Raw genomic sequence first — 13766 nt, 5'->3', positions numbered from 1 at the left:
CATTTCTTATCCTCTTTCTTCCATTTTTCAAGTTTCCTTAATAATACTGATCAAAAAGATGACTTTTTTTAAATAATTCTAAAAGTTATTTTAATCCTTCCCCACGACCCTTAATAATCAGGTTATTCTTCATAATAAAAACAGTAATGATAATCATCATTATTTGTATACATAGCACCTCCGCCTGTATCACATATCTTTTGATTCTTTTCTAATTTATGAAAATGTAAAATAGTAATGGTATAACTTTATAATTTTAATTCTTATTCTCTTTTTTTTATATCTGTTATTTTTCTTTTTTTTACCCTTTTTTTTTAAAAAAAAAATAATAAAGTACATGTAAGATTAGAGAGGAATTAATTTGTTTATAAAATAATAATAAAAAAAATATTTTTATGTTACAAGTATTTTAAGTATTGATTTTCGTTATTGATTGATTGATATACAAAATACTAACAAAATATAACAAATAAACATTATCAAATATCAAGTAATTAATTTCTAGAAAAATTATTAAAAAAATTTACATATGATAAAATTATCATATACAAGAAAAAATATTTACAATAATATTTGACAGATAAATTTTTTTTTTGTAATTGTAGAACCAATCCCATTTTCGGTTTTTACTCAATGAAATCAATGAATAACTCCGATATGGTAAAATTCTTTTTTTTTCTTGTATTCTAATTTTAGAAAATCCAACAATTTCTCAATCAGTGAAAGGTATTGAAATTTATCCGATTAGAATTGTTTAAACTGTTATTTTCATTTAATTAAGGATAACAATGATCGATCAATAAAAAGTTTATAATTACCGACCAGATCACGTGCAACCTGAAAACAAATCCGTCTACTGTTTTTTTTATGGGTCGTTATGAATAAATAAAAAAATCACAAGGATCAAAGTAAAAATAACAGGTTAGTAAGTTTTAGTAAAGCGAACATGTGCTGGTGGTATTTTCTATTCTTTTATTGTTGATGAATTAAAAATTCCCAGTAATTAACTCATCAGCTAAATTATGATAAAAAAAATTCCATTAATTTTAATTTATAATTAATTATTTACTCTCTTCTTTATTTGCCAAAAAAAGTTTTCTAAAAGAATTTTTAACTGAAAATCTAGTAATTTATTAGTTATCGACTTATCGTTCACAATACCGACTCATTATAACAGACCAATTGTAAACCCACCGACATGAGATATTTGGCAAGATTATTCGTTTTAAAAAAGTGAATGAAATTCAAATTACTGTACCAACTTTCATATTATTAATAGAATGGCCGATTTATTGTTGAAATCTGCTGCAAAATCAGAAAAACTTGAGTATCGCATTCAAAATAACATAACCATTTTATAGAATCCCTATAAATCGACTTCTCAAGTAATTATTAAAAACCGGTTTTGTTAAGATTTTCAAGTTCTCATAAATTACATAATAAGACTTTTAATTTTTATCATTTTTTTCTGTAATCTTTTTTCGTTTTTCATATTTTTCCATTTATCGCACTGAAGATTCGTGATTAATAGGATTTAAAAACATGATGCGTGTTGTGACAATCACCAACGAACGATAACATATCATATTTAAAATTAAAACTGACATTTAAGTTCGATAAATTGGTAAAAAGGCATAAGCATTTTTATTATTTTTTTGATTTTTTCTTTCTGGAATTTTACTAACCTGTTATTACGTCATATATGTCACTGCTTTTTTATTAATTATGTATTATTTCATTCTATTTATTAGTTTTCATTACAAATCTTGCAAGTTTGCTTATTATATCATAGATTGTTTACAAATTAATTTATCATCAACTCGCAATAAACGGATATTTAAATCACATGACCTTTGTTAGGTGTGTAACGTAGATTTTTGATAAATGTCACCGCCCTAATATTATTAAAATTAATATGAGTTAAAAATATTTAAAACATGAACTCTTGTTAATTGACCTAAAACACATTTATCAATCATTTGCTCTCGATCACTTGATCATGTGATAATTAATAAGCCTGAGCGATGTTTTTATTTATTATATCAATTTCGATTAGAAAATTGATTAAAATTAATACCTATTAGAATTTATTTTAAAAACAATAACATTGGTTTTTACTGAGCAATGACTTTTATTCATGTTGGAAAACACAGTAGGAGAAATGCAAGTTGACTCATTAAATTTTAGAATTACTAACGAAGTAAAAAATGTAGAACATATAGGCAACATACGCTATATCTAGGGATTTCTAGGGATGTCAAGTAAGTATTTCAAAGCTTATTGAAATTTACTTGTTTTGAATATCATTTTCTCTTATAATAATATTAGTAAATCTCGTTTATAACAATCTTTTAACCAAATTTAATTAATTTAAGCTAAGCAAATCAACTTGTCTATAATGAGAAATCAATAATATTAGTTGATAAAAACTGAGTTTAGGAACTGGTTCAGTTCCAAGTTCCAAAGTAGTTCAAAGCAATTGCTCATTTTGGAGATCAATTTTTTTTCCTTATGAAAGGGAAGAGGAAACGAGCGAGGGAAAACATACACTACACATACTCACACATCCATACCATTCACATACACTTAAAAAAAGATGTAAAGAAGGGGGATCGAAGAGAAATCCTAATAAAGGGAGAAAAAAAGAGACCTAAAGAAAAGAGAAAACACGAAAAAGAAGACCGAAAAAGAAAACCTGACAATTAATTAAATTTATTAGCATAATTTTCAAGTGTTGTTACTTATTAATTCGATTTACCTGTACTTAGAAATTTATAAATTGTCATCAATGGATCGTGTTTTAATAATAATATTACCATTATTAATGGGGTGAAAAGTCTAATTCTTGAATCGCTACGGAAAATAATTACTATATCAGGCCCTTAATATTTATTTCTTGTACTTTCCTGTAATTATTCCATGTACTGTATATATCATTATCGTTCAGCCAAATAGGATCATAGACCGATATTTTTATTAGCCATAGCAATAACACATGATTGATATAATAAAGTGGAGTAAAAAAAATGGCGTAAATGAATATTTTGTAGGAAAAGTTTAAATAAAGCTTATAAAAATGAAATTTATAGAAAGATGTTATTAATTAATGCATGATCAAAAACGTCAGAACGATAACACTTTTATTGGATGTGGCTAATATCGGTCACAGGCCCTTCATTTGACGTGGCCCATTTTCATCCAATCATTCGGTCCTGTGACCGATATAGCATCCAATAATATGTATTTATTGTCCCCCTGCTTTTGATACGATTCCCCCCGAAATATATATTAATATCGTGTAATTAAGTTGTATCCCGTATCATTACAAATACCAAAAATTGTATATGTTTACTATTAATTAAAATTATAATAAAAATTCAATAAAATAAATTACGCTCATAGCACATCTCGCACATACAATAATGATAATATTAATTAGGGTTATAATAAATATTCAATAAAATAAATATAATCATAATGAGTCGATTGAGTCGCTGCAAAATTTTTTATACACAAAATTACACACATTTTCACAATATAATACCGATTGGAAATGTTATTAACCTCAATTCCTGGATTTCCGGGAACAAAAATATCGACGCAATAATAATTTAATTTATCTAAAAAATATCAGTATGTTAAAAACTATTTGGATGAATAATGTGTACCTAAAAGTTTCTATAATCGACGAACATTATTTTTATAATTGTCAATTGATTTGTAGAATCACTCTTATCTTTGCAGTAGCGGTTTTTCATCCGAACCGAATTTTATTTAATAAATTTGGATCAATAATATCTTGATGTTTGTCGAAATCAACATCTTTTTTTGGTCGTATAAATCATTATATGAAAAATATTTGTTTTTATTCACTAGCCAATATGTACAATAACAACAATTGCAAGATTTCATGATATTTACTTCCTTTTTTATTAATAAATAACTTTGATTATCGTTTATTAAAATAAATTTATTGAAATTTTTTTAATATATATTTATAAAGAAGCTTGTTACTATTTTTGATGACCTGCAGTTGCTTTGCGCAATTTATTAAACGTTCATTTAATAATTCTGGAATTTATTTCGAGTAATTTAGTATCTTATTTATATAACTATACAAACATTTGTCATCATACATTCACATTATTGATTGCATTAAATAATTAAATACCTTACTTAATATGCATTAACAACTAAATCAAGAACGATATCATATTTTTTGACTTGTTATACTTGTACATTTATTAATTAAAATACAACTTGATTTTAAAAATTTGTATTCATGCTTCATTATTATTTTTTACTTTTAGAAAATGATTATTAAAGGCCAAAACAAAAATTCACAATATTAACTTCCAAATCAGTACCTTAATATAATTTATTCCTTTAGGACATAAATTAACAGAATTTAAATATAAATAAATGAGTAAAATTTGAATTTAAAAAAATATTGAAATTTAGTAAATATGACAAAATTGATTTTATTTAAATAAAAAAATCCTAATAGTAAAGGTCAAATTAAATCTAGTAAGCATCATAAACATCCTAGTGATTCAATGTTTAAATGATATTCATACTGAACTATCTAACAAGTCAATATTATATAAAAATAAACTTGATGCCAAAGTTCTTTTAAATATTCTTCCATTCTACCCCTAAAAGTAAACTTCTTATAAACTTCTTTCTAGAGAAAGTTAATAAGCAATCAATTGAATTACAATTACCATGCAAATAATTATTAGTATTTAAATAACTCAATATTCGCATATTCAACAATAACCAGCAGGCTGTTACATATTATTAGTAATAAACGATAGATTTAAAATAAATTAGGATATTCATTCTGTCTTATTTGCTAGCAATCAAAGATATTAGATTTATATTTTTTTAAAAAACTAAAAAAAGAAGAGGTAAAAAAATTTTGCATAAAAATTGGGCCAAAATGAAATGTGATCTTTGGCCAAAAAAAGAATTGAAAATCTTTGAGTGTATTCAACTCATTTCCAGAATTTACATTATTTATTTAACAATATAAAACTTAGTAATAAATATACATATTGATATTAAATAATATATGATTTTTAATAACCTGTATTATAATTCTTATTAGACATAGTATTTCTAAATATTATAACTCTTATAAACCCAACTTATAATTTTATTAATTATCAAATAAAATTTTTAATTATAATTAATTACTATTTTAATTATTATATACTAAGCTCTATAACCCATTTTTTAATAAAGCCAAAAATACAAATCTTACAGTAGAGTTGGGTTTTAAAGATGTTATAGTTGAACTAAAAAGGCGAGCACCTTCTGAAGAAGAAGTAATTAAACTTTTGAAATATACAACTATTGAAATATATAAGTAATATAACTAAAAATCCTTTAAGATTATAACTAATTATATAGTATAATTATTATTATTCACAATAACATTGGTAATAAGTTGATAGTTGGTAGTTATCAAATGATAATTGCTACGAATCTAATTCAGAAAGTTCTTTGATTTTTCTGGAATAGAATTTTGGAAATTTCACTATACTATAGCAACAGATTAAAAATCAATTTACTATTCAAATTGGTGATATTAAATTATCACACAATACTCATAACATTTATAAAAGTAAAAAAGTTTCATAGTAATTGCTTTTTGTCAATAATTGCAAAAGAAAGAAAAAATTTTATATTACAAAAAAAGGTATCTATAAAATTAATTTATACTATATTATAATTAGTAAAGAAATTGTCATCAGGCAGCCATTATAAAAATTAGGATGTTTTTCAGGCAAGGCAATCAAGGTGGAGTATAATAGCAAGAAGTTAGAAACCAAATTTGTTTTATTCACAAACATAGGTGAAAAATCATAAAATATTTATTAATTCAGTCGTAAATCAATAATTATCTATTTTTTCTAAGAGTATTAGAACTAATTTAGCTTAGCAATTCAATATTTTAATAATACATATTAATAATTTCACTAGTATACTATGTAAAATAATTTCACAGTTTTATTAGTAATTATAATAAATAACTTGAATTAACAATGTTATTTAATTATAAACAACTAATGATACATAGTTCTAGAAACAATTATTTTTAACATCCTATATAATTTATTATTAGTCAAGCAACTCCCTATATTACATACTTTAGGACCAAAAAAATGATAAATACTATATAATGTGACTTAAGGGGGATTTCTTTAGCAAGTTTATTGTAACTTTAAATTATAATTGGAAATTACTCTGCACAAATCACAAAACAAACTTAATACAACTTAGTATACTATGTAATATTACTACAAATATATTTAGAACTTATAAAAGTCTAGCACCAGATACTGTCTAAAAAGTTATCTTCAGATTTTTCTCAAAAAAACATTCCAGAATTTTATTCATCAGTTTCAGCTTCAACAATAATTTCATTGCAGTTCTTTGGAAAATAATGTGTTTTTATTTAACTTTAAGAACTTACTATCAGTAAATTTTTTGGGCCATGGATCCTTAGAGATTCCTTAAATTACCCAGAATCTTTAAGGATCTGGCAATTTAAAACTCCTTAAATGAATTATAAAGGTCCCTAAGGATTCTATGAATTACCAGATCCTTGAGGATTCCTATATAAAAAATTCTTATTCTTTAAGTATAAATCTAAAAAAATTTTTTTGCACAGTATATTATTTTTAAATCACGCATATCATGTACTAGTTTATTAAATTAATTGTAATATTTTATTTTTACAAGATGTAACTAATATCTTGTAAAATTAATTCTTAACCATAGCTGATAATAACACAAAATATATATAGAATTATTAAAAGAAGTTAATTAGACTGATTTTAATTAAATATACTGCAGTGGTCAAAATACTTGAAAATTACAATATTTTAAGACTTTCTTTCTACTCACCCAAAAATTCGATTTAATAATTAAAATGCCATCGTACCCAATGAACATACATTCCATGTGGCACAAACTACATTATAATTTAGTAATTCATCTCTTCACTTTTCAGTCTTTTCATGTATATTTCCATTATTTTAATATAAAAATTTTTGTTTAGAATATTTATATTTAGTTAAGATATTCTTTATATGCATTAATTTGGCAGTTTCAGTTTATATATACTCATAAAAAAAAACTATCTGTTCTATACTTCATGCAAAGATCTTTAACCTATATTAGTATTTTAATATAATTAATAATTGAAACTTAAACAATAGATTAACATCCATATCTATAATTATAAATTTGAAATTGGTAGAAATTAAATAAAATAAAAAAAGTTTTATATGATAAAGTAATAATAAAAGAAAATCAACTTAAAAAAAACAGATACATAATTTAGTTTATAAATGTAGTTTATAGTATACCCTAAAAATAATGAAACATCAAATTACTTCATTGTAATTTATAAATAGTATTAAAAATTTAATAATTTTTTAAAATTTTCAAATTTTGAAATGATTAATGAAATATATATACAAAGCAAAAGAGATAAATCCAGTCCATTCTCTTAGCATGCAATTTTTTCAATGAACTTTTTGATGAGTTCCAGTTAGAAACAAGTAATTAATTGATCTTAATTATGAAGCTTACATATATTGCTTAATATATTAAATTTATATTTACATTTTTTTTTGTTATTTCAGGTCATTACTGACTTATAATAGAGTTTATTATTATGAATAGAATCCACTGAACTTATACTCTTAGAGTACATACAATTGGACTCATTATATGGATTCAAATTCACGAGAAATTAAATCCAAGACCAAAATTAAATTAAAATTAAAATAGTATCCAACTTTAGTTATGTTTTTAAGGATATATTACTGGTCAAAATACTTTCTTATTTTACCAGAAATGAAACTCTATAAATCCATGTTTTGTAAAGATAATATAATAAGAAGTGAAGTTATTAAAATTATTAGCAAATATTCTATTTTTTATCATTTTCATTATCATTAATACTATTATATTTTTTTTATTGCTACTTTTTAATCAAGTAGTTTAAAATCATCTACTAATTTAAAATTAAAATCCAACTGAAATTTAGGTATTAGTCATTTACAAAAAGGTTTCAAACAATGGATCCCCTAGATAAATAAATAACCTTTCTAATTTTATGCAAAACGTTCAGTTGTAGTAATCTTTTAACTATCTATTTGACAAATACAATTGTTGGTAAAAAAGAAATGGTTTATTTAGTAACAATAATACAAAGTCTTGTACAAATTATGACAAATCTATAAAAATATATAGCCAAGAAAATCTTCTTTCAAGTCCAAGCTTCTATTAATAAAAAATAATAAATAAAAACATGACTAAAGTTTACTTTAACTAATATTGTTATATTCTTACAATAAAAATCTTTAACAATTAATTTTTCTATTTTTATAAAAATTCTTTGAAGTTGCGCTTCATAAATGGCTTCACTTTAAGAATTTTCAGAAGTTTTATTTATTACATATTAGTTATTTTCTTTTGTTATTTCTTATTCAGGCTGGCTCGAAAATTTTACTATATTTTTAGTATTACATGAAATGCTTGTTTCTTTTAAACTATAAATTTTGATTAAAATATTTCCAGACGATTTTATTTAATGTAATTCTGGCCAATTTTATAACTTCTGCCAGAATTATGAAGTCATGTGCAATCATTTGTTATAACATTATTGCTATTTCTGACCTATCCTTATTGTTGTTAAATTCAATATTTATGCATTTATTTCCTACCATTCTTTAGACTTTCCCTTCAACTCATTTAATTAAAGGGCTGAAAATATGCAAAAACTCTATCATGTTACCTAAACAAGTAACAACCCTTACAACAACAAGAAATAGTTTCTCAAACTCGGTTGAAAGAGTGATGGCTGAAGGACTATTTGAATCCAATTATTCAATAACTGATAAATACTACTATTCTGTGTTAGTATTTTAGAGCAAGAACACGTAAGATTTAATATCCCTTTAGAAGCCACTATTTTTTCCTAAGCTACCCATATTTCTTTGAGCTAGTGGCATAAATTCCAACCCATCAATTATAATCATATATTTGCATCCCTATAAAAATAGAATGTCCGGAAATTGTCATCGAAAATGTCCAGAAATGTCCGGTGTCTAGAAAATTGCAATATTCCGGATGCTAAGATATTGTGAATTTCCGGAAAATGTTCAAAAAATGTCTAGGAGGGCTCAGACCTGGTATCCTAAAAGTGTCCGGAATATTGCTTTTTTCATTTCCAAACATTTTCGATGACAATTTCCGGGCATTCTTTTTATAGGGCTCAGTTTAAATTATTATCAATCGATACATTTCATAAAATTTCCATGTCTATGCAAAAAAATCAACAAATAAAATCACGAATTCGAGGATACTGCCTACGCTTTTAATGTCTGAAAGATTATTGATATGTAAATTATACTATAATTACTTAATTAAATGTGTATTTTAGTAATAAATCCGAAATTATAATATATTTTCATTCTATGTTATATAATAAAATCATCAAAAGATCATTCCAATTTTGACATCAAATAATTTGTTTGTTATGTACTGTATGTTAAAATAATTAAAGCTTTAATCAATTTATTCTCAATTGGTTAAAACTAATCAATTGGTTAAAGTATAAACTTAGGACGAAAAGTGCCAAAATTTCAACATATTTACCGCCGGAGTAAAATTTGGAAAAAAACTTAATCCGTGATACTGCAAAAAATTCATATATAATTTTGGTGCTTTATATCGATCATTAGTAATTTTTTTCTGATACCCGATTTTCATAATGCTCTTTATGTGAACCCATTCAAATATTTTAATACATAATATTTATCCCAAAGTTTGTTTTTTTCACATGGTTTTTTACTTTTATTTGGCGCCACCTGTTTTCTGCAGATCATTTGCAGTATCACGAATTAAGAAAAAAAATCAAAAGGATAAGTATGCTAAAAGAAGCTATTAATGGAACATTATTAATGACTGCAGTTTAATCATCATATTTTCTTGATTCAAGTTTGATTACTTTATAAATAACTAAAGATCACAAGTTATGGCAGGTTGTTGATTAGATCTATCGGTTAATACTTTTTATACTAATGAGGTGAATTAGCTTTACCATTTACTGATATTTATAATAAACTTTATGCTGACAAATAATGCAAAATCTAATAGGTTTTAAAGTATGCATAATAACTTTTTTTTTTGTGCAGTGGTTGTAAGAAATTATAAAGTTTGTCAAAATAATTTATAAGTTCGAAATGAGAATATCATGTCTGCATCACCATTATTAATAATGTTCTATATAATGTTTACTAGTTTAATCTATAATCTATAAAAAAAAATGAATTACAAATAGTATAAAAATACATTTGTTTGAGTGCAGTCCCTATGTGGTCATGGCTCTTTCCAGTCTACTTCCATGATTAAGATCATCAATAGTAACTTTATCAAGTATTTCATGAACGCAAGCTGCTCTTTGTCTTAAACATTGTAAAATTATTAGATATAATGGGTTCAATTTTCATTTACTTTGTATTATAGGTCAATTTCTTCATTATCAACCTCAAGTTCGTCGTTATCAGTTTCAACATCAAGATCATCAACAACCAGTAATAAACAAGAATCTTTAAAAATAGTGAGATTATTTGCGAAATGTTAAGGTAAAGAAGGGGAGTTTATTTGTGAAATATTGAGTAGCAATATGCTATAAAGTATAAAAGATATGCAAACACTAAATTAAGATTCTGATATAATCACATACGCGTAAATTATTTACAATACAAAAATGAAGGAAAAATACAAAGTGTGGAACCTAGCCCATGAAATACATGAAATACGCACGTCCAGACCTGAAGAATAAGCCACATCTAAATAAAGTTAAAAATGGAAACGTTAATAAACGTTTCATTAAAAGAAAGTTCATAAATACTTTTCACTCTTACCAAAATCCGCGTTCATAGATATTCGAAGAAATCGTCTAAAAAGATAAAAAACATAACGTTAATATACGTTTCGTCAAAGAAATATTCACAGAAAACTCTATACTGAATTCCCCAAAAAAAATGAATTAAAAATGAACTTGCGATTTCTCACCAAAATTCTATGTGTCCGGAGACTCAGCTTTCTAAAAAAAGAATTTTGAAAACATAAATTTTTTATACTGTATATCCGCCGCAACTGAAGGTACATGCCTGCGTAACTAGTACGGATGCAAACCTAATCAATATTTTGTTAATATAAACTTTGATATTGCTGACGCTGAAAAAGATTTAATCCTCTGGATCATATGCTTGCCGATTCACTGAATAGCTCAAAAATTTTCAGAGCCCTTTCTTTTTTCTTCTCAAGTGCGTCATCGCTAACAGTATCAGGAAGTTGTTTCCGAACTTCTTTATTAACCAATGCCTGAGCTGTATACCTTTCCTCAGAAATAATTTTTTTTCGGAATGAAAAGCTATCACTCATTTCCAGATTAGTTAGCTTTAACCATGAACGAGGTGAATAGGCAAGATCTTTTATTGATATAATGTAACCTCGACATCATCATAACAGACAAGCGAGTGATGAAAGTTACATAAAATATTTAGCGAAGCTCCTTTTGTCTATTTTCAATGTATAATCCAATTTTTATTCAATGCACTACAGCAAACTATATCAATTTTTAAGAATACAATCGAAAAAAATAATACAAACACAAAGATCAATTATAATAACACCAGATGTCATATGAGAATATAAACTGAAACTGTATATCTTTAAGCTTTAGATCAACATCAATAACATATTGTTTGAAGCGATCTAACCAGGACGGTTTATTTCGGAGAACAATTCCCTTGGCAGTGTGAAGATGCTGCTTTTTATAATCTGAAAATATCAATTTTGGTACGACAAAGTGAAGATCAATATCACCGCTTGTTCCCTTAATATATTTTTCTAAACCGCTCTTTTTTGCGATAGTCGTCTGGAAGAAACATGTTGGATAAATAAATGCATTGAAGGGCTTGCTGTTCATTTGAGTTGGTAATACAGTATTTATTGGCTTGGATTTTATCAATATTGCTGAACAATAATTTTTCCGTTTTTGGACTTTTTGCATATTAATAACGTACTCACTACTATCTTTACCATTTAAAGAATGACATTCAGTCTCCTCCATTCAGCAACTTTTGATGAGCAAGTCGCTCAAAAATTATTCCTCGGAGTGAACTATATTCATTTACATCCACACTAGTTTTCACAAAATCAAGCAACACTTGCTTGTTAATCTCCGAGAGTCTGTTTATTACACCTTCAGCAACGTAATCAGATGCGAACTCTAGAATAATTTGACTATAATAGGGTACTCCTTCATTATCATTCTGCACCACACTAGGTTTATTAGAAGGTCCCCGTAATGTAGACGATGTAAAGGGATATAGAAGGTTCTGAAAAGCTACTAATTGTGAGAGGTTCGAGATTTATTGATATAGAAGATTCTGAAAGTGTAAGATCTAAAGATTTACTTTTCCTTCCTCTGCTTCTTCTTCTTCTGGTACATTTGTGCGGATATGGACGAGTCTATGACTAATATCATTACCTTGAGTGGTTTCACCAACAAAGCTCATTATATTCGCATTAACTTCGTTAATTCCAGCATCCAGAAGGCTCTGCAGAGCATAATTTCGAGCGTGAAACAAGACATACCGAGGAATCCCACCCATTTATTACATAAGTCTAGAATTTCTTCGCCTTTAAGATTTTTGAAAATATCAATATTATTCTTGCATTGTTTGATCTCCGAGAGAGACCATACCGGCATGTACATTATCTTTACTCCAAGACCATCAAACTTTTTATAGTAATTCACCTGGAGTGAAGATAAGAATAGTCTTTCCGCGATATTCCTTCGGCTTCCGAGCATCCACAATGTACCAAACATCATCTCTACCTAGATAATCACGAAATTCGTGAACGGAACCACTAATAACTTGTTTTTCACTGAGAGAATCGCAGATCTGCCGTGTTGGTGGTATATGACAGTTTCATTTTTTTCTGCGAGCTGATAAAGTAGGTAATAGCCGAGGAAGGTTTTTCCAATTCCTGGATTACCACTAATACGCCAACGACGGAGATTTTTACCTGCATAAATGATACCGGACAAATCATCGTATCAACACCGGATGAAGATGGTGGATAATTTGTTACCAACATCATAAAAGCCTAAAATATAAGAAACTTCCTCGGACATAGTAAGAATCCTGTTGATTAACGTCGCACGCTCCATACTTTTGCAAGAGACCCATTATCACCAGTATCACCTTCAAAATCACTTATTTTTCGTCGCTTATTCCCTAAAATATTGAAAAATATTATTAACATACAGTGTAGATGAGAAACGACGAAACAAGTTAACAAAAATCGAGCCAAGACGCGTTCACTCGCGCTGACCAAAATTATTACGACTCACTTACCAGTGGCACCAGGTTGCTCTTCGATAACGTGAATGTGTTTTTTGGACGGGTTTGACGATAAGAAGCAGGAAAGAAAAGCACAAGATTAAGTAAGTATTCGGTATTACATAACAAACAGGCAAATCATAGAAACGCACCAGAAACAGATACAAGCTTAGCGTTATTTGTCTTGCAGAGATTAAGTAATTTTTCTACATTATCTAAGTTAGTATCATTGCGAGTAAGATATATGTATAAATTGTCCCGCTCTTGCTCACTTAATTCATTAGGCTCTTCAGGAATAGCATCAACAATATTATCAAGTGACAT

At 26.5% G+C, this 13766-nt stretch overlaps 1 protein-coding gene across 1 annotated transcript; it reads right to left on the bottom strand.

The window, feature by feature from the left end:
- Window positions 1-12149: 12149 nt before the first annotated feature.
- On the bottom strand, window positions 12150-13766 carry OCT59_019976 (uncharacterized protein; the record flags this gene model as incomplete). The annotated part of the gene is made up of 6 exons (XM_066143879.1): window positions 12150-12431; window positions 12510-12653; window positions 12854-12934; window positions 13126-13206; window positions 13273-13337; window positions 13595-13766. 6 exons carry the CDS (start codon window positions 13764-13766, stop codon window positions 12150-12152), a joined length of 825 nt encoding a protein of 274 aa, XP_066005587.1.

Source organism: Rhizophagus irregularis, chromosome 29, assembly GCF_026210795.1.
Source record: "Rhizophagus irregularis chromosome 29, complete sequence".
NCBI lineage: Eukaryota > Fungi > Glomeromycota > Glomeromycetes > Glomerales > Glomeraceae > Rhizophagus > Rhizophagus irregularis.
Note: the sequence above shows the minus strand (reverse complement) of the source record. Positions and strands in the feature narration are given on the sequence as shown.